Raw genomic sequence first — 22,824 nt, 5'->3', positions numbered from 1 at the left:
CTATCAACAATCTAACTAACATAAGCAAGCATTACTGCATTTTTGTTGTAAAGGGCACTACACTCTGGGTAACTGAGCACACTGACAATGGTTTACCTTGAATGTTCACTTTCAGGTTTTCTTTTAAAGGCTTGTTTCTCCATCAATGTAATTTGTCAAGTCAAAGGTACAATAAGAAACAATTGAGATCCCCTTTAGGGGAGAAGTAACATGGCAACCATTACAGTAAGAGTTAATTTTTTAAAAAATGTATTTAATATTATTATTAATGGTTCTCACAGCAGTCCACTCTTTGCCAGACTGTTCTTGTTTATGACAGCATAACTATATTTTATACACAAAGAGTGGGAAGCCATTTTCTCGCTATTATCCTCAGCAATCTGTTATCACATTTTGCAAAGTACATGAGTACTGAATTGATGCTTCCCAAGTGGAATCAGGTTAAATTAAATGAGAGAAGTTGGGGAGTCCCCCGTTGGTAAGATCTCTTGATCCTTTAAAACAACTTTTCTCAGCCCCAAACCCTTTATTTTCTACTTTTTATTCTTTTATGTTATCAGACTCTTGCTTTACGGCTCCCAGAGTAAATTATATCTTCCATCTACGAAATGCAGAATAATTTGGCTGCTGTATTCTTTCATTCTAGTCTTTGCTTCCTCTTTCTAAAATGTCCAAGTTCCCAAGACAGCAATTCACACTCTTGCACCCCATGGCATTGTAATAAAAAATAAGAGAAGCTGTATGTCTCATTCAATTCTCTCAAACCTTGTTTTTAAAGGAATAGGTGAGCCCTTGGTTACAGGCATTCCTCTGCTACTTTCTATCAGTTTTTTTGATAGATTTGAACCTGCCTTCCAAAAGACGTTACCCACCTCTGTGCTCTTTTCCTTGTATAAAGTCTCCATCAGTTGTGATAGTGTCTCACTGGTGGTTTGAATTTTCCTTTAATCTGATCCATTTAGAAAATGACTCACAATTTATTAAATGAAGAAGAGAAAATTGATAGCTTTTCATTAGGCAGACAAAGTCCTTTTCACTGTTACCATCTAAAATGTGTTCTCTATTTAAATTTTATTTATTTCAATCTTCTCTAGTAGGAATGAGATTAAAATGGAATGCCTTGCACTAAATGCTACAACTTTTTCCATTACTGTAGAAAACGTCATACTGGTTTTGCCAGTCAACTCTCTTCTAGCATTTACTACAGCTTCTTAATAGCTACAGAAAGAAATAAAAATAGGTCAGATTCAAGTATTTGGTCTGTTGATCCATGGGACAAGACAGCAGACTGTCTACTGGTCAGCAGAAGAATATTCCTCAAGCTCTTTATTACTGAAAATTCAGAAAAGGTTTTAGAAATTCTTGCTGTATTTCATGAAGAGAGCATAATGCACTAGAAAACCAAGCCAAAATGGTTGACGCATTGTAGTTTCTCCAACAGAAGGAATGCTGGGAATTTTTGTTTTATTTGTTAAAGATTTCCAGCATCAACAGAAAACTCCAACTCCTAAAGTTCCTTGGAGAAAAGCCATGATAGTTCACAGGGCCAGCCCAAGATATTTTGCTGCCTGAGGCAAAGGACAAGATGATCCCCCAGCCCATTCCAAACTGACCAGACTGCCGGGTGAATCTTACTTCAGCACTGGTGATTGAACAGCATCTTCCACCACACCTGAGGGCTGCAATCTGGCTTAGAGGGCATTGTACAGGCCATAAGGCACACACACCTCTGTCCAACATCTTGCCACCATTCCCCACCCCGCAGTATCCACCACCTGAGATGGATAGCTCATTCTGTTTAATGGTAGGGCTGGCCTTGAAAGTTAAGTCATTTTCAGGAAGATGTATTCTTAGAGAAAGATGGAAACTGTGGATTATAGCAATGCCTGAAGAAGACTTCTGCACCAATCATGTAAAGCAGGGATGTGGAACCTGTGGCCCTCCAGATGTTGCTAAATTACAAATCCCATCATCCCTGACCACTGTCCAAAGTGATGGGAGTTGTAGTTCAGCAACATATGGAAAGCCACAGGTTCTCCCATGCCTAAAGCAAAGAGCAAATCACAATGACATCCTTGAACTCAAACTGCTTAAAGGTTTTCAAGAAACTGAATCTCAGAGCCAAGCTACACATGAAACTAAATGTGTCACTGCAACTAGTGTGAATTTTTTCTTACTAGCTAATAGCAGGAGTGGATATAAGCAGGATCTGGAGCACAGTGCATGGGAAGGAGATCAATCATTCCCCAACCAACACCCAACCCCATGCTGCTGTTAACCCCATTGGTGCCAATAGAAGCCTCCCTCCTGAGACCAGAAGCAGTTTTGAGAGGGAGGATTTTCAGCCCAACCATGTGGAGGCAGAAAGGGTTAATCCTCTGCCCCATGCACTAAAGCCTTCATCCTGATCCTCAACACACACAAGTTTCAATGCAAAAATAAAGATTCACAGTAGTTGCAGTGACATAATTAGTATTACATTTAGTTTAGCTGCAGTCCTGTGCACATTTTAATGGTAGTAAACCCCACTGATAGCAGTAGGACTTATTTCCAAGTAAGCTTGCATAGGATTGCACAGCACAGCACTATATCTGACTTTTAGGGGATTGCAAACATCTAGAAAAGGGAACAGTTTGTTGATTGGGAGGTATATTACAGTGTAAATGTTACTAATTTTAGAGGGTTTATATGAAACATTTGACTGCTGAAGTCAATATGAATCCCAAAATCAGTAGTTTATTTCAACCCTGATATTTTATTGTTTTGAGTGGGTTGGATCCAGAGTTGCACCTTGCAGAAAGGAAAGTGAGATCCAGAGGACATTTTCACTGGAGAGGAGACATGTGATTTTTGCTCCTTCTACCTACAGACCCATAAACTTCCTCTCCTATTGTTCTGAAGGACCCCCCAACCTCCCCAGAATATCTTTTCATGGGGCACAGGAGGCTAAAGGGGGGGAATCTGTATAAATCACCTTTGTCACTTCAACTAGGAGTGTCTTTTGAGCAGAGTTCTGCTCACAGGGACTCCTCATTATTTATTTATTTATTTATTAGATTTATATCCTGTCCTTCCTCCCAGTAGGAGCGCAGGCGGCAAACAAAAGCACTGAAAATGCTCTAAAATATCATAAAAACAAACTTTCAAATATATTACAACAAAACATCCTTAAAAACATATTAAAACAATATATCTTTAAAAACTTTAAAAAAAAAAGCTTTAAAAACATTTTAAAAAGCAATTTCATCACAGATGCAGATTGGGTTAAGGTCTCCACTTAAAAGGCTTGTTGAAAGAGGAAGGTCTTCAGTAAGCAGGATATAAATTTAATAATAAATAAATAATCAATCAGTCTAATTTTACATCAAAGCTGCAGTTTCAGATTCAGCAATTAATGCACCCAAAATAGAAATAGAACCTCCAGTTTGAAACACAAAAGGCTGTCTTCACCATCATATGACACTGACCAATAAAATGGCTTTAAAATTAATAAAATTAAATTTGACACAGATTTCTGGGATGAATAAGGAGTGAAATGTAAATTTTTCCAGATTAGATTCTCCATAGAAACGGTAGTAACACAGGAAAGAAGCAAAGTAAGAGCACCAACAAACATACAAAAATGTAATTCTCCATCTTTGGAAATGTAGTCCTGATTCAGGTGTTGCCACCACTCGCCATATGCTCAGAGGCACATATTACCAAATTCTTCCAAGCTACATAGGAAGTGGAGTGGACTGTGAAAGGCCAACCCAAATTATGTTTGCATTTTCACAAATTTGTAGGGCAGGACAATATGTCAAAGAGGTCAGGTCTCCTGCTCCCCTGGTACATTCACTATAGCTGCCCAATTTCCCTGCTTTGTAAAGTTTGATGGAAATATTTGTTGGTTATAGACACATTCTTAAACTGCAAGAGTTTTTTGCCTGGTAGTGAATTTCTCTGCTTTTTAATCGGAGGGGGTAAGAAATGGGCTCCTGTGCAAGTTTGCTGAGAATGGATTGATCATTTGCATGCTTATCGAATTCAATGGGATTTACTTCCCTGCAATCATGCTTAGGATAGGTGAAACTGACCACAAGGGAGGAGGAGGAGGAGGAGGGAGGGCTTGCATGGGGAGGGAAGGAGGCGGGGAGGATGGGGAGGGAAGGATGGGCAGGGGACAGGAGAGGGGGAGGGGGGAAGGGAGGGGAAAGGGGGAGAGGAGGGTCAGAAGGGAGGGGATAGGAGGCAGGAGAAGGGAGGGCAGATTTGATCATTTGCATGCTTATTGGGTTCAGTGGGATTTACTCCTGTGCAATCATGCTTAGGATAGGTGAAATTGACCTGGGGGAGGGGCAAGGATGGGGAAGAGGGGAAAGGGGACAGGAGGGGGAGGGGGAGAGGTAGGGGTAAGGAGAAAGGGGAGTGGAGGGGGAAGAGGGGAGGGAGGGAGGAGATTGGCACTGAACAGAGAAAAGGGCCCTTTGGTTTCCAAAAGGAAAACACTGTTAAACTTAGAGGGTTGTTAAACAAGTGTTTCTGAGTTCAGGACTATAGGTTTTGTAAGATTTTGTTGACGTTTTTTCTCACTCTCTCATAATGCTTGAACCTGGGGCCATCCAAATAGAGATTTAGGACAGACATAAGACAGTACTTCTTCACAAAGTGCCTAGTTAAAACTATGGAATTTGCTCCCAAAAGACATAGTGATAGCCACTCACCTGGATGACTTTAAAATAGACAAATTCATGGAGGATCAATGCCTCCTAGCCACAATGGTTGTTTACTGCATCCATTATTGAATACCAGTTGCTAGGAATAACAAGTGGGGAATGTGCTGTTGTACTCAGGTCCTCTTTGTGGCCTTTGCATAGGCATTTGGTGGGCTGCTGTGAGAACAGGTTGCTGGACCAGCTGGAGTTTTGACCTGTTCCAGCAGGGCTTGTCTTATGTTCTTATGCCTGACACTCTAATATGCCACATGGTAGCCTAGGGCAGGAGAAGTATTGGCACAGAAGCCCTAAAGAGAATCATTGCATCAGCACTCAGGCAAGACTCGAGATCAGCTACAAGCATGACCCCATGCATCGTACCAAGCATCTAACCCCATGCATCTCAGAGACAGAATCCTGAAGCATAGAATTAGGCTGCTAGAAGATAAGTAGACCCAGATTGTATTGTATCTAGAAGGCTTACGTTGGTTTTATCCCTATTGGTACAGTTGACATTTACCAGTCCAAGCTAATTTGTGGAAGTAATTGGTGGCATTGCTGAGCTTTCCATTAAATCCCTCCTCTGTGGTGATATGCTTGCATTTACAACAGCATCCTTTGTCTACCACAAGTGAGTGTTTATGCTAAAAGGTTACATGCCAGCTGGGCATTTGATGAGGTGATTGAGTATTTATTTGCTCTTTCAATCAAGGTCAGCAATAACTGTATTTGGTTATATTCAGGGACAGCTGGCATAAAAAAGAAGAAAGCACCGCAGAGAGTTGTCTTCGCTCACTCCAAAGTCATGAAATATCCCCTTGAATCTTTGAAGTGTACCACTTAATAGTAGATCTTCTGCTTTTCTGTTCATGATGTATTCAAATACATTAAGGAGTTCTTTTCCCTAGGATGGGGTTCCCAAAGGGTGGTCCACAGACCACCAGTGGTCCACGAGCTTCATTCATCCATGGCATGTCTGTAAAAATACAATAATTTTTTTTACAGCAGCTAGCACAGTATATTACAATTGCTAAAACAGGGCAAAATAGATATTAAGTGGTCCACCAACACCCTCAGCAATTTCCAAGTGGTCCACAAGGAAAAGGTTTTGGGAGCCACTGCCCTAGGGTATTATTAGGCAGACTGATGGTTGACAGTCCAGGATGGTGAGTTCTTTATTTATTCATTTAAAACTACTTAGATGTCTCTCTTCATCTGAGTAAAACCAGCGTGGTTTACAAAATAGAGACAAATACAATAATATAAAATGCATATTAAAACATTAAACCACTATTAGAATTCCACCCACGGTTAGCTAACAATATACATTATTCCAAGCTGGTGTTTCATCAGTGGAAACTAATAGCTTGGAGATCGTTTCGTAATTGTTTGGAATCTCTCTGTGTTATACCTCTACATGATATATTTCTTAATTTTTATTTATTTATTTACTCATCTTTAAATATTTAGATGTCTCCCTTCATGTAAGTAATAACCAGAGTGGTTCACAAAATGTAAACAAATACAATAATAAAATATATATTAAAACATTAAACCACTATTAAAATTCCACCCATAGTCAGCCAACAATATATGATTCCAAGTTGATATTTCATCAGTGGAAACCAATGGCTTGGTCTTGTAATTGTTCAGAATTAAGAACTATTAAGAAATATGTCATATATTCGTACAGTTTTATTGTCCCCCTTTCTACCAAGGAGCTCAAGGTGGCATAAATAGTTCCCTTCCCCATTTTATTCTCACAACAACCTTGTGAGGTAGGTTAGGCTGAGAGACAGTGACTAGCCCATGGTCACCCTTTGAGCTTCATGACTGGAGACCGATTCAAACTCTGGTCTCCCAGGCCCTATACCTGTGACCCCCTCAAGTAAAGAAGAGGAGATAGGTAGGTTTGTGTGTGTGAGAGAGGTGGGGGAGGGATAATTCTGAGAATACAGAGAGGCTGTGCCAAGATTTTCTATCTGGGAGGTCAGTCAAATTGCTCTTTGAGGGATTATATCTAGGGTTGCCATATTCCAGTTCCACAAATCCGGGCAGGTTAATTTGCATATTATGCAAATTATTTGCATATTATTTGCATATTATGCAAATATTTGCCTATTAATATTTTGATTGTCCAGTTGTTTTGTTTTTGTGCCTAGGAATTACCACCAAAAACTGGGGAAAGATGTGAGAAATCTTTTTTTTTAAAGCAACATTTTCAGCCTTAAATGCCTAGACTCTAGTTTCCAACACTATGGAGTATTTATTGATTGATTAAGAGAATTTATATCCTGCCCTTTTGCTGTTAAAAACAGAGCTCAGCACAGCTTACAAATATAATAAAAACAATAAAAATACACAATCAATATAAAAACATAATAAAAACACAAAATAGCAACAAACATAAAGTAAGTCAGGGCAGCAGCACGGTTAACCATAACATATACAATATATTTCAGAGATGTGGTGGGTGGAGAAAAACAAGCCAAAATGTTAGGAAAAGGAGTCTTTCACACCACATGCTCAGTTCTAAATATTGTTGCAGCAAGTTTTACAAGTTCCTCCAGTATTCCACTGGTGCAGGCACTCAGACATTCAAAGTATCTGTATGTTTCTTAGGTTTTATAAAAGCAGAGCTTTGCTTAACTCAAAATTTCTCAACCACATCTACGCAGGTTCCACCTCCATACTCAAAATGAAACTGGGCCTGGAGGTGTGCAACAACCCCACACATACCTTGCTAATTAGATTACCAATGCCAGGATGTCCATCTTATCGACTACTCTCCTGCTCCCCCACACACACCGGGCATCATGAAAGACCCAGTCCTGGGCTCAGAAAGAAAATAAATATCTGGTCCTCTTCAAAGTATTGATAAGCCTCTTGTTTTAATTGAAATAATAATTATAAATTCTTGTTCTTATCACTAATGGGAGTTAATTATCTTGCATATGCTGCTGTTGCTTCTATGGCTGTAACGGAGTGAGGTTAAAGATAAGTGAAATGCAAATAGGAAAAAAAAACACAGAAGGCAGTAACACTTTCCTAAATGTAATACCATACCAACCACAAGATTCCTATGAGTAAGGCAGAAAACTAAGCATCTCACAACCAGTCAGGATTCCCAACCAAAAACCAAAAATATGATAAATGAAGAAATATGTATATAAGCATGACTATCAAATATATTTATTATTTACACAAACTGTAAAGATATTTATAGTGCAATCCTAAATTTATTTATTCAGAAGCAAGTCCCAGCGTATTCAGTGGGGCTTACTCAAACAGGGACAGAACTGCAACCTCAAGTGATAAGCAACTTCATTCACACAACCCAAAATTCCGAATCATGCCACTTTACGCTGTTTTGCAACTGTTTATACTTGTTTTATGGTCATTGGATTTTAAATGGCTTTATTTCTTGTTGTGAGCTGCATTGGTTTCCAACCCTACCTCACAGGGGTGTTGGAAAGACTCCATACACACACATGCACACACAGCAGATGTATAAATACATACAGCCCATATAATAGTTTATTGTCAAACCAGTTGGTCATTGCAGAAAAATCAGTATTACTTTAAAAAAAATCAGTATTACTTTTAAAAAAATCAGTATTACTTTCCTACAGAATAAAAACTGTAATACCTAAGTAAGCCCTGCCTACTTGCTTTAAAATTGGACTGGAGACAGAAAGAGTTAGAACACAAACATAATTCTTTTTTACATTCACTCCAAAGTCCCATTGATTTTCAGCACATTCATAACCATGTCTACTCAAAGTACGTCCTATTGAATTCAATGGGATTTACTTTGGGCATATGGGATTAGCATTGCTTTTACAAAAAGCAAGTATTGGGAAGGTTTTCAAAACACTGCCCAAGCTCTGACTCCTGCACACGAGAGGAGAAGAAACTGAAATGTATATACTTACCCAATTTATGAGATTTTCAGATAAACGGGGTGTGTGTGTGTGTGAAACCACCATTTTGTTTTCTAGACACTGCCTCAGGTCAATGAAACTGAAACACAATCCCTGGTTGGCTGCAATCCTGAACGGGCGGGGTTAAAGCTACAAAGTGCTATAGTACAGTACTGTTTAAAGAAAGATTTAACAGTTGAGGGGGGTGGCTGACGTTTTTATGTATATCTCAAGAACCGGACCACCTAGAAACTTAATTCTTTTTTTAAATTAAAGCTGAGAATCCGGGCCACGTAAGGGGCTAGCCGGGCGCTGGGTGGCATGCATAGAATCCGGGTAAAACCCAGCTATCCGGGCAATATGGCAACCCTAATTATATCCCTCCTAGGAGTGCCCATTTGCTTTCACGTCTACTCTCCTTATATATTTGAGGGGAGAAGTTCAATCCCTGGCATCTCTAGGCAGGGCTGGAAAAGAGCTCTCTCTGAAACCCTGAAGATGTGCTGCCAGTCAGTGTAGACAATACTGAGCTAGATGGACCAAGGGTCTGACTCGGAATAAGGCAGCCTCTTACAGCTTCCTCAACAAAGCAAATATTGCCAAGACACTTTTCAGCCTCCAGGGCTCCCTCATCTAAACGAAGCTAAGCCTACTAGCACTGAGTGTCCCTTGAACTTCTCACTGTGTGAGGGACTATGTAACAATAACTTTCTCTGTCCTCTGCTGTTAATAGCATTTTGCCCTGGTGCAGCTGTTCAAGCCTTTGAACTCTGCATCACGACAAACTTCCTCCTCTCATTAAATAGGGGCTGTGACAAGTTTTTCTCACCTACTTCAAAGAACATTATGTTTGTGGGCAGGGGAGTTTGTTGAAATGATTTTATTATTCTGAGAGCTTGCATTTTTGTGTTTTATTCTATTTTTATCTTGATGGGTTCATGAAGAGGGTTATAAGTTTGTTAATTAAAGAAATAACAAAAACTGAGTTAGGCCACTGGTCCGTTGAGCTCAATATTGTCTACACTGACTGGCAGCAGCTCTCCAGGGTTTCAGACGGGTCTTTTCCAGCCCTGCCTAGAGATTCCAGGGACTGAACTTGCTATCTTCTGCAAATGCTTTGCCACAGAGCTACAACCCTTCCCAAGGATTCCTTCATTTGGTTGCTAGCTGCCAAGAAGTGTCTGCCTTAGTAGACTGAATACTGAACTGGAACAGATAAGGTTCACCCTCCCCCCGTCCTAACGTGTTGTTGTTAGGCTTACCATGCACAATGACAACGTTAATCTGTGCTGTTCAAAAGTAGGTGTTGGCATCTTTGCTACAGAAACAAACTTGAATTTTGAAGAATGATCTCCTGATCTGGTTTTGGATACATGAAAGGTATTTCAGTGTGGCAAAAATATATCCATACTCCAATGTTGTGTCCTGCTTAGAGATCTGAAGACTCGGGGGGGGGGGGAGGGAAAAAATTAGAAACAAAGTTTTTCCTTGGGTTTTTGTTGTTCAATTTTTCTGGAAAAAAAAACAAAAAAATGGGGGGAACTCCCCCCCCCCATTTTTCTGTGTTTTCTTCCAGGGTGTTCACATCTCTAGTTCTGCTTACCTTAGAAGGCTGTGAAAGTATATGAAAGTTGGGCTAGAGAGCTAAAGGAGCGTTCATAAGATGAGGCAATAGTTTGGTAGCAATAAAAAAAATACAGTGTTACTGCAGGCTAACCCTCTTGGCAGTCATCCATTTTTAATGTACCTCAATGGAAAACTGGTGACAAAAATATGCAGTAAAACTGAAATGACACTGGGGAAGAGGCAGTTTCTCTTGTGGCGTCAATACTGCAGAATGTCCATTCCAAATGATTTAGAATGTGTATGGCAATACAAGGAATTTTATATGGCCTTGGAGACAAAAAGTTACATCATAACAAATAAATTAATGTGATGGGTACGTCTATATTTTACTTATGGATGGGTTCAATGCATGGGACTTAAACAAACCTTATATTGGTGCAAGGCATAATACTATCTCCTAAGCAAGCCGATAGATAGATAGATGGATAGATGGATAGATGGATAGATGGATAGATAGATAGATAGATAGATAGATAGATAGATAGATAGATAGATAGATAGATAGATAGATAGATAGATAGATAGATAGATAGATAGATAGATAGATGGATGGATGGATGGATGGATGGATGGATGGATGGATGGATGGATGGATGGATGGATGGATGGATGGATGGATGGATGGATTCTGCACCTCCAGATCTTGAGCTGGCTCATTTAGACACATCTAATAAAAATAGCAATTTAATTCATATCAACTGGAGAAAAAGTGACAACAACATAAAATACTTAGAAATCAGAAGGTAAATTTGATTTTTATGGAACAAAAAAGTGGCAGGCAGGCAGGCAGAGAATTCCTCCATGACAACTCACTTCCAGAGACTTGGGACAGTTTCAGTAGAGGCACAGCCCTGTGCCACAGCTCTCCTTCCTTTGCAACACAAAGGCACAGAGAGCGGTGACCAGCCCAAATAGCAGAGGTAGCAAAGGCTCATTATGGGAGAGGCTAGGGCCAGCCCAAGACATTTTGCTGCCTGAGGCAGAAGAGCAAAATTGCAAAAGGCAATACATAAATTAATAAAATAATAATAATTTGTATTGTTATTAAACCAGTTGTTACTGGGGGTCTTTGTATTGTTTTCATTGTATGATTCTAAATCATCTTAAAATTTACATGAAAGGCAGTTTATATGATGATGATGATGATAAATAAATAAATAAATAAATAAATAATGCATTCCTCCTAGTCATTTTGGCACCTGAGACAAAAAATCCCACAAGCGTCTCTTCCTAGGAGTAAAAAATATACAATAAAATAGAACAACTAAGGCCCCTTGACTTTAAACAGTCATGGCTTCCCCCAAAGAATCCTAAGAAAACTACAGTGCTCAGAGCTACAATTCCCAGAGTTCCCTGATTGTTAAACCACTGTGGAAATTGCAGCTTTGTGAAGGGAATGCAGGTCTTCTCACAAATCTCAGCATTTACAACAAACTACAGTTCCCAGGATTGTTTGCAGGGGAGCCATGATTGTTTAAAGTGGTATAATACTGCTTTAAATGAATGTTGCAGATGTGGCCTATGATAATGCATCTTGTTTGCCAGACTGGAGGATGGAGAGAGATGTGCATGGAGATATGCACACAGATCTCTCAGTAAATGTAGCCTATTGGACAAAGATAAAAGTCACATCTGTGGCTCCACCCACTTTTCTCTCTGGTCCCACCCACCACTGGGATGCAGCCCTCGGAAAGTTCAGCGTTTGGGCTGAAAAAAGGTTTCCCACCTCAGATATATTACATCGTATCAAACAGATATCATATATAACATCACCTGGAGTAATCTAAGATGCAAACTCTCTGGTGCGATTTGGATGAGGCTTCTGCATCTCAACAGAGCAAAGTGAATTGGAACAAAAGATCAGTTCACAAATGTTTACTTGTTCTCTCTCTCTCTCTTAGCCTCAATAGTCATTGGGAAATGGTGGTGCGAGATGGAGCCCTGCCTAGAGGGTGAAGAGTGCAAGACGTTACCTGACAATTCAGGGTGGATGTGTGCAACTGGCAATAAAGTCAAGACCACCAGAGTAAGTTCTTTTCTTCTTTCCCCTTTTTGCCTCTTTCGGTTTCCCCCCTCCTGATGCCTTCCATTTTCAAGTCTCTGGAAAAAGCTAGCATGCTGCTTCCTTGCTCAGTAACCTATTGACTGGATGACTCAGAGGTGAAACCTTAGCTGAACTCTGCAAGGCAGCTAAGTTGTACTGAATCACCATGTCACTTTCCTCCGAAAGGAATAAATAGCAACCTGTCAGCAGGACCAGTTCTGACTGTTAAAGATTACACTTACTGTATTTCTTATCATCAGATGTTAACGCAGTCATTAAACCACTGCAGTATCAGACAGTGAAATGCTTCATTTGGCCACAGTAATATTTAGAGGGAAACGAGAGTTCCTGCCATGTGTTCAGAAATACACAGATACACGCCTTTGTATTATGTGGCATTCCCTGCTCTAGCTTCTCCAGCTGTGCCTTACATAGTCAGGGCTTGGACTGATAATGATTTGTGGAACATCTATGCCACATATCATGGAACTGGCCAAATGCACATGTTTGGGGTATGATCCAAAGTAACCTGATTTGTATCACTTTGGGAAAGAGAAGGGGAAGACCCAGACTGGAGAAAGTTATGAGTATATGTAGTCATGAATCTGACAATTTCACCTTCTCTCAAGTTTTGCATATTTCTAACCTTAAGTTCAGTTTGCTCTGCTCTTATCAATAGCCTAAAGGCCTAAAGAGATTAATTTACCACTTATATACCACTTAAACAAAAATATCTCACAGAGGTTTACATAATAGTATAAAATATTCATAAGAACATATGAAAAGCCCGCTGAATCAAGCCATTAGCCTGTTCAGCATCTTGTTCTCACAGTAACCAGCCTCATGCCTTTGGGAAGCCCACAAGGACATGAGTGCAACAGCTGTCCCCACCTGTGATTCCCAGCATTCAGAAACATACTGTCTCCAGCAGTGGAGGTAGCACATATCCATTAGGGCTAGTAGCCACTGATGGTCTTAGCCTCCATGAGTTTGCCTAAATCTCTTTTAACACCATCCATGTTGGTGGCCATAACTACATCTTGTGGAAGTGAATTCCACAGTTTAACTATGCACTGGGTGCAGAAGTGCTTTCCTTTGTCTACCCTGAATCTTCCAACATTCAGTTCCATTGGATGTCCACGAGTTCTAGTGTTATGAGAGGAAAAAAACACTTTTCTATATCTCCACATTTTCTATCTGCACCATTAAAAACAGCAGAAATCTGTTGAGTTTATCTATTTTTGGAGATTGTATTTTAAAAATAGATAAGATCAACAGCTATTTGTCATGTAACTTGTCCTTGTCCTGGTTTTTTTTTTAACATATAGCTTCTGTGGGTTGAAGCCAGATCTGGACTATGGCATGGAGTAGGTAGTTTTAACCTTTTGTCCCCATCGCGATCCTCATCAGATCTACCACTACCACCACCACCATCACACCTGCTATTAACAATGAGAGAAAGTCTCCCATTGGTGCCATAGTTTGGACCATACTGCATTTGACTAGTGTGGCCAATTCCCCATTTCCCCACAGAGCAGATCACCTGTTCAAGGCAGAGGTCCATGCAGGCAGTGCCAGCAACTGGACCACCCTGTTCCTGAAAGTAAGAATCCCCATACGGTGTATCTTTGTGCAGGATTACAGCAAGAAGGCAACATACCTCTCCCATGTAGTTTCTCAATATTTTCACACTGCAATGCATTGTATTTTGCTCTTGGAAGTACATATGTAGGGTTCCATTGATTAGTTTTGCATCTTTTCTGCTTTACATAGTATTTTATATAGCAGCTGCAATTTAATATTTGGTGTCTAGAAATTGTTAGGCACTTAAAAGCTTTATTAGTATTCAGATATATGGCTCAATCTACTCCGTATGGATTATTATATTTCATATCAATGAGATGTTCATGAACGTGAATGTTCAAAAATGAAATAACTCCCCCAGTCTATCCTGTATTTTTTCCCTATCATTTCCCTACAGGATCTATTTTAATCAGATTGTTGGGGCACCTTCTGATGTAAATTCTAGTAACATTTTGCTTTGTTACTTGAAAATGTTACAGAAAATATTACAACTCAAGAAGGTAAATTGGTGGGATGAGCTTAGCAACTGTTCCTTAAGACATCATTGGCGTCTACTCAGGATGCAGGCATAGAGTTTGGTTTTGGTGAAATTTCAAAGCTTTTACAAAACCTGGAGCTGGACATTAAAGAGGCCCAAGAGTTGTCACAGCACACAAATCAGGATTTGAATATTGTTTTTATTTCATTAGGAGAAAATAATCATAATGCCAGATTGTGCAGGCAAGCTGTGTTAGGCACACTTGTTTGCTTTAAATCTTTTCCCCCTGCCTTTCCGAAATGAGTCCAAAGCGCTAACAAATTGTTCTCCATCAGCTCATACAATGGACAAATCAGATATTTGTAGCAGCCCTTCAGGGACTCCCACAAAAAGAGAGAATTAATTACAGCTATAGAGGAAAAACACCAGAGAGAGAGACAGAGAGATATCGATGGATCTTATCAAGGGGGGAAAATTATGCTATAAAATCTGCTTGAGACAATTTTCTTCTGCTGCAACACATCTAAGCATACTATCCCCACATATTGGGCATCCATTAATTTTCCTCTTAATAAGAGAAGGCAGCAGAGGGCTTTCCCCATTTTTTCTTCTTTAACAAAAACATTTTTCTGTTGCTTCAAGTGGAGATGGATCTGCAGTCAGCAGCCCAACAACATGCTGCCCTGGGCTTCTGCTGGGAGGAAGGGCAGAATGTAACTCAAATAATAAATAAATAAACATTCCTATTCCCCACAGAACTGCCCTATAGGGATGACACTACAAAATGGAATAGTATTGTTCCCATGAACAAGGGGAGGGAGTGCAATCCTATGCATGTCTATTCAGTAGTAAGCCCATATCCATCTGTGCAGGTGGTGGTGTTATTGCTGCTCTTTGGTCGTTACTCCTAACAGACAGTAACCAAATGGCCTCCTTTGTCTCCATTTGGGAGAGGATATCTGATTAAAAAGGGAGATGTGTATTTGTCACTGCTAGGTAACTGCACCCGCATCATACCCTCTTCTTCTGGAGTGCCAAATGACAGTGCCGTAACTAATCATTTCTGCATCCAGGACCAAATCCCAGCTAGACACACCCCACATGGGAGCTGTGATTTAAGAATGGACGTGGGTCTTTAAAGAGATTCCTACTGATATTCTCACTACTTAGATATTGCTCCAGCTCAGTGCTTTAATTTTTTTAAAAATACTGGTTGCTACTGTTCGGAGGCTTAGAAGACATAAGTCTCTGAACAGCAGCAACCAGTATTTTTTCTCCACACATACATATATGGCAATATTCAGTAACTGGATGTGATTTGCTGTGTTCTACTGGGCCCCATGGGAAGCTACAGTGATACTACTCCACTGCCCTAACTAAGCCTTTAAACAAGCATTTCATATCAGGCTTTTCTCCTCCCACCTTGCAAACACCCTTAAGAACATGAGAACATAAGAACAGCCTGCTGGATCAGGCCAATGGACCATCTAGTCCAGCATCCTGTTCTCACACTGGCCAACCAGTTGCCCATGGGAAGCCCACATGCAGGACCTTAGTGCAAAGGGCACCCTCTCCTCTTGCATTTTCCAATAACTGATATTTAGAAGCATACCATCTCTGAGTATGGAGGCATAACATAGCCTCCATAAATAAATAAAATAAAATAAATAAATAAAAATAAAAACATTAACAGTGCAATCCTATACACACTTTCCTAGAAGTATGTCTATTGAACATAGTGGAACTTACTTCTGAGTAAGCATGCAAAAGATTGCACTGTAAGTAACTGTTAACTTTCTGGGTGATGCTTGACACCTAGTTGTATCCTTGTACATTCTGTGCCCAAAGCAGGTTGTCTTCCCTGCCTCCCACTAAACCTCACCTTTATTATGCAAAATGGCACGTGTCAGAATGAAATGGAAAATATCAGGACATCATTCTTAAAAGTCCCATCTAGAACACAAGCTCTTGAGTCACTTGTTGACCTATTTTATTTCTTTTGACAAAAGAACACCTTTTGGAGCTCATTCTTTCCATCAAAAGCTGAATCAATAAAAAAAATCACTTCACCAACTTTTCATGAGAACAAGATGTACTACAAGAGTCCAGTGTCAAAGTTCAAGCCTTTATGCTTAGAAGTAAGGAGCTGAGATGAAAGACATCTTTCTCTGCCTCCCATTCATGTACTTTCCACCGTTCACCAGCCTAGCAAACTCTCTGCAGCTGTTATGTCCTGTTCACCTACACTCCATGCCATCCATCAGGGATGGGGGACTAAATCAGAGCCAAGTTGACAATTCTATATCCAGCATAACTTAGAAAATAGAGACTCCTCAGTGGACGTCTTAAAGTGTGTGGTAGATGTGGCTTCAATTCACGCATTCAGTGTATCCCAAGAGGGGGATGATCACAACTTCTACTTTTCTGATTTTTTCCTCACACCTTAGAAATTCTCCTAAACTGCAACGCAGACTTGAGTGTGTTCACAGAATAATAATGGAATAGGGCAAGGATGGGGAACTTGTGGCCCTTCAGATGTTGTTGGACTGCAATCCCATCAACCCCAGCCAACATTACCAATGGTCAGGGATCATGGGAATAGTAGTCCAGCAATTGTCCATCCCTGTAATGGGAAGATCTGCTCATGTCTAATTCTGGGGTATTTGTGGGCCAAGAAAAAATGTTCACATCACTCCCACCAGACTTAGAATGTCACCTTTGGATTCTTAAGAGTTCTTTTTCATGCTTTCCCCCAGAATCTGCAGTCCTGTGTACCTTTCCTTGAGAGTTAAGTCCTTTTAACTCATTGAGGCTTACCTTTGAGTAGGCCCGAACAGAATTGTTTTTATGTCTGCATGCTTGATTCTACCATCTTAAATATTAACACGGTTTTTCAGTAATTAAGAGTGAAATCCTGTGGCTGCTGGGAGGGTGTCCTAGAGGCCATAGGAGTCCATGGGGAGGGGGAGATCTATGGATGGACAGAGAGGGATCTTCAGGTACAGCTTCTTCCTTGAAGCTGCAGAAATCTCTGTGGCTTTCTCCCATCAGTACACCAGTGCTGGAGAGGGCAAAAAGGAGGTATTATCCATGTCTTTTGCCTTAAGAAATTATATATGCTTGATTATTTATAAAGTTCTCTATAAACCAGGGATAACCAATGTGGTGCCCTCCAGATATTATTTGGATTACAGTTCACATCATCCCTGATCATTGGCCATGCTGGCTGGGGCTGCTGGGACTTGTAGTCCAATAAAATCTGGAGGGCAGTACATTGACTACCCCACTATAGACCATGGGGCACTGGTGATTTGGTATATCTATGGTGTCTGGCACCATTCTTGAATGGTTCTAGGAAGGTCCTATAAGGTAGGAAAAGCTTGTTATTTAAGATTTTCTTGTTGTTGCTTATGAAGAAAAAGGATGAGCATAATTTCTAAAGCTTTGAAATGGTTATTATATCTCAGGGTAGTAACTCCTGTGTACTTGCCAATGCACACTCTTCCCTACTCTTCTCCTAGCTATGCAGCAATTGAGGACAGCTTCCATCTGCTAAACTGGAGGATCAAGATGTTTCTCAAGGGACAGAGTATAATTCCATCTTCTGCATTTTGTTGTTACAGATTCATCCGAGAACTTAACAAAAAATCTTCCTACAGCAGCCAGTGAAGGGATCCCATAACAGATAGAGGACAAAAATCTTCAAACTTTAAACCATCTCCAGCTTTTACAAGCCCAATGGGATGTTTTTTATTTGCACTTTAACTCTGTACAAGAGGAGACTACAGTGGCTTTACTTGTGTGGAGTCAAATGCCCTAGGAAAACAAGGCACCAGATTTGACAACAGAGAACAGAAGGAAGGAAGGAGTTCTTGAGAAGCAAGTTTTAAGATTTTGGAATGTGAATGACAGTCCTATGAGTGTGGATGTACAATTTTTCTTTGTATCTTTAAAATATATAAATATATGAGATATTTGGGGGGGGAAGAGCCTGACTCTTTGAAAACTGACCTACATTTTGCTGAAATTGCTTTGTAACTTTTTTTAAAAAAATAGCAAGGAAGTTTTGGAGGTCAAGGAGACTGTGGGAAGAGAATTTAAAACAAGAATGACTACTGACAAAAGAACTGGAATGTTGCTTCTTTTTCTATTACGGTTACCATTATTTCAACTGGACGTTCAAGGGAATTACATTGTTCCATTTTCCTGTGTTCTGGAGTCCTTTTTTTCTTTTTCTCCTCGTGCAACAATAGCATGCTGGCTTTGCTTCCATTAACCATACTTTATACTTAATTGATATGTAATACCACTTCTACCTTCTTCCAAGGATGTCTTTTCAGGGCCATAGCTGTCCCACAAAGAAGAGAAAGATGACTCTTGCCTTTTTTGCGAGGGGAACACAGTTCTACATTCAGAAATTTATTTGGCAGACTTTGGGTAGACTTGAAGCCACCTTATTAAAGAAGCACTGTACAGATAATTGTCTACAGACTTTGTATAGCTGGCATAGACAATCCTAGTAAAAACAAAAGAAAACTTGATTGCTAACTTCAATGGCTTGTGTTGTTTGCTCAACCACTCATGGGGGCTGTTTCATTGTATTTGATTAGGACAGTCTTTCAGTCATAGTGACAGCAATAGCCGTAAAAAAACCAAACCCAAATCTAGGGTGTAGGCCATGTCAGAATGGAGCCATGATGGAGAAACTTAATAAGTGTTTTTGGGCATGGGATGCATACAAGATTCACAGAGTTAACACGTCTTTCCTTTTCAAGAGTACCTTAGCAAAAAACAGTGCATTTTAAAAACTTTCATCAGTTGTCACTTTTTCTTCTAACAGCAATTATTTAATCTGAAATATGGGTGGGATTGCTTTCCATACCTACATGACACCTTGATGTCAACTACTCAGGTTCCTGAGCATATAGTATTTTCATCAACTTGAGTAGTCAAGTCTGGTCACCAATGCACATGAGGATAGTTTGATCAGAATTGAGACTTCAACATCTTATAGCCAAAGGAGCAGTAGGAAGAACACTCTTATCAGGTGGGCAGGACTGACCTATTCAATACACATGTAACTGTCCCTGGGCACAGTATACCTGCTTGTGTACTGCAACTAGAGAGACCTGAGCTGGAGCAGAATTTTTGTAAAAAGCTTCCTTTACTTATTTAAGAGGTCTCTTACACATCCTTCACCATTAAGGTTTCAGGGTGGGGTCCAACCATGTAACATTAAAATCCAATAAAACAATTTCAAACAAACCAAATAATGTACATCAAACAATAGAGGGGATCCTACAAAAATCACACAATTCTTAACTGCCAAAGGCCAGGAAAAAGAGGTGAAGCTTCAGCAAATGACGGACATTATATAATGAGGCTGACTGATGCACCCCTATGGAGAAGGAGATCCACATTTTGGGAGCTGCCACAGCGAAAGCCATTTCCTGGGCCACCATCCCCTGTGCCTCCAAGGGGGTTGGAACTACCAAGAGGGCCCCCTTCGGATCTTAACACCTGAGAGGTTCTGTAGGGAAGGAGGCAGTCTTTAAGATACTTGGGCTCTAAGTCATTGCCAAAATTAGCATTTTGAATTGGGCCCTGAAACTGGCCCCTCAGACCTCCCCACAGAACGTCTCTTTAAAGGTAAAGGAGTGCAAAAGAGCAAACTGAGTATTTGACATTCGGCCTTTTAAAAGGAAAAATGCCACTATTGTGCATGCACTATGTTTCCCCATTGGGATTCTCCCCTCCCCCTTTTAATTTTTTTAACAAAGAATTCTCATGCCAATTGGAGCGGGGGGGTGAGTTTAAATAATACTCTGGGTGGTTTTGTGGGACTAGCTTCTGAAAAGGAAGTGTCAGAAATTCTCGAGTGGGTAGGCTGCTTGATTCTAACCACCAAAATCCTACAAGCCTTTCTGATGTTACCATGAGAACTGCTAGAGTGTGCTTGAGAACTGATATACCTAACTACTTGGCATGGGGGGTTTATGTGATCTACTTGAAGAACGTCCCTCTGACATCTCTGCTCCCCTATGCGATCCTTCTTCCAGCCAGAATTTTGAAAAGAGCAGGACAATGTAAAATCTTAATATTCTAAATTCTCTTATACTATTTTCAGCTTCAGGTCACCTCTTAGTGCACGCACACATGCCCAACACACACACCAACTAGACTAATCAGGTTGATCCTGTACAGCATAAAGGCTGAAGTTGCTGTCCCAACCTCAGCTGTCATCATCTCCAAGGCGACTGCTTCAACACCTTGATATTTCAAGAGATAAAAAAGTTGTCATGCTCATGACACTGTTTATTAAACCAACAGTGCTAGGTGTTGCATCACATTCTCCAGAGACTTCCACTACTGACACCTTAAGTGCTGATCTTCAAAGTTAAAAGGAGGGGAAGGGTGTGCCACTGAATACAAAACTTTCTGAAGTCATTGGACAATTTTGTAATATGTTCCCAAAAGTGATTTAGCAGTAAAAATGTTTTTTCCCTCGACTGATATCTGCCTCTTGGCCCAATCAATGGCCTTTAAAATGCCTAACTCCATATTGCATTGTGACCTAAGTTATATCCTTGTTGTGTGGTGCAAAATGGCATTTCCTGTTAGGGACAACTTTTGCAAACCTGCTTTAAAATGTGAAAACTGTAATCTCCTTGTGGTTGCCTTTCCATTTCAGAATGCTTGTGTCGCTTGGCAAGAATGCTATGGATCAAACTGTGCATCACAGATCATTAGTGATAACATACAAATTGTGAAGTTCTCATTCCAGAATATGGCTTCCAGAATATGGCTTCTCTGAATGTTCAAATTCTTATTGATGGATAAGCTCCACCTGGCTGATATTAAATCAGCTTGGAAATAAGTTGGGTAACCCATTTCCAAAAAAAATATTAAAAATTGCTAGATTTATTTCTAAGCCAAGCCAAATTTGGTCAGATCGGTTCTCTCTTTAACTCTTCAACCCCTTCATTCTTCCTTCACACCCATTGCTCATTTCTCCAAAGATAACTTTGAAATTGTTGGAAAAGGTGGAATGAAACTCAATTATTGAACTTTGCTGAAGTTAAGCAGGTCTTCATGGGGCCGGTGGAGACCATTGGTGGAACTCCATACACACCACTCTGCATTCAATGATGGAAGAAAGGTAGGATAAAAATGGAATGAAATAAATGAATAAAGTGGCATATATTCTGGGAAGACTCCAATGGACATATGGTGACCCTATGATTAGGGTTTTCATGGTAAGCGGTATTCAGGGGTGGTTTACCATTGCCCTCCTCTGAAGCTATGAGGCAGTGACTGGCCCAATGTCATCCAGTGAGCTTTTCGGCTGTGTGGGTATTCGAACCCTGGTCTCCCAGGTCATTGTCCAACATTCTAACCACTATACTACACTGGCAAAAGATAAAAATAAACGGTTGTACATCCAGCACTGCTGTTCCACTTGTGAAAACAGACTTCCACCTGCACAATGGAACTTCCCCTTCCTCTTCTACCCTTGCAGCTCCCCCATGCAACCTCAAAATCTGCTCCAGAGAGTTAGGGATCATGTGGAGCAGATTTTGGTGTCATATCGGGGTGGGGGAGGAGACAAAGGGGAAGTCATGTTGGACAAACAAAACTCTGCTCTTGCAGCATTGTATCCAACCCAGACTTAACTTTAAAAACCAAGTTAATATCTTGAAACAGTTAATTACTGTTATTAATACATATAATTCCTATTGTTGTTATATGCCCTCAAGTCGATTATGACGTATGGCGACCCTATAAATCAGCGACCTCCAATATCAGTTGTTATAAACCACCCTGCTCAAAACTTATAAGCTCAGGTCTGTTGCTTCCTCTATGGAATCAATCTATCTCTTGTTTGGCCTTCCTCTTTTTCTACTCCCTTCTGTTTTTCCCAGCATTATTGTCTTTTCTAGTGAATCATATCTTCTCATTGTGTGTCCAAAGTATGAAAACCTCAGTTTCATCATTTTCGCTTCTAGTGATAGTTCTGATTTAATTTGTTCTAACACCCAATTATTTGCCTTTTTCACAGTCCATGTTATCTGCAAAGCTCTCCTCCAACACCACATTTCAAATGAGTTGACTTTTCTCTTATCCGCTTTTTTCACTGTCCGACTTTCACATCCATACATAGAGAAATGCCATGGTCTGAATGATCCTGACTTTAGTGTCCAGTGATACGTCTTTGCATTTGAGGACCTTTTCTAGTTCTCTCATAGCTGCCTTCCTCAGTCCTAGCCTTTTTCTGATTTCTTGACTATTGTCTCCATTTTGGTTAATGACGGTGCCAAGGTATTGATAATCCTTGACAAGTTCAATGTCCTCATTGTCAGCTTTAAAGTTACATAAATCTTCTGTTGTCATTACTTTAGTCTTCCTGATATTCAGCTGTAGTCCTGCTTTTGTGCCATCCTCTTTAACTTTCAATAGCATTTGTTTCAAATCATT

The 22,824-nt window shown here is 40.2% G+C and overlaps 1 protein-coding gene across 3 annotated transcripts in view; it reads left to right on the top strand.

Moving 5' to 3' along the window:
* TAFA1 (TAFA chemokine like family member 1) overlaps nucleotides 1–18,812 on the top strand; it is a 526,286-nt gene extending 507,474 nt beyond the window's left edge. For all 3 annotated transcript variants that reach the window (XM_061618676.1, XM_061618675.1, XM_061618677.1), the window contains 2 exons: nucleotides 12,145–12,269; nucleotides 17,973–18,812. In XM_061618676.1, coding sequence (XP_061474660.1) covers nucleotides 12,145–12,269; nucleotides 17,973–17,990 — 143 coding nt within the window. In that variant the 3' untranslated portion in view covers nucleotides 17,991–18,812. The remainder of the gene's footprint in view (nucleotides 1–12,144; nucleotides 12,270–17,972) is intronic.
* The last annotated feature ends 4,012 nt before the right edge of the window (nucleotides 18,813–22,824 follow it).

The sequence above is a fragment of the Rhineura floridana genome, chromosome 3, assembly GCF_030035675.1.
Source record: "Rhineura floridana isolate rRhiFlo1 chromosome 3, rRhiFlo1.hap2, whole genome shotgun sequence".
NCBI lineage: Eukaryota > Metazoa > Chordata > Lepidosauria > Squamata > Rhineuridae > Rhineura > Rhineura floridana.
This window is presented reverse-complemented; position numbering and strand designations above follow the sequence as displayed.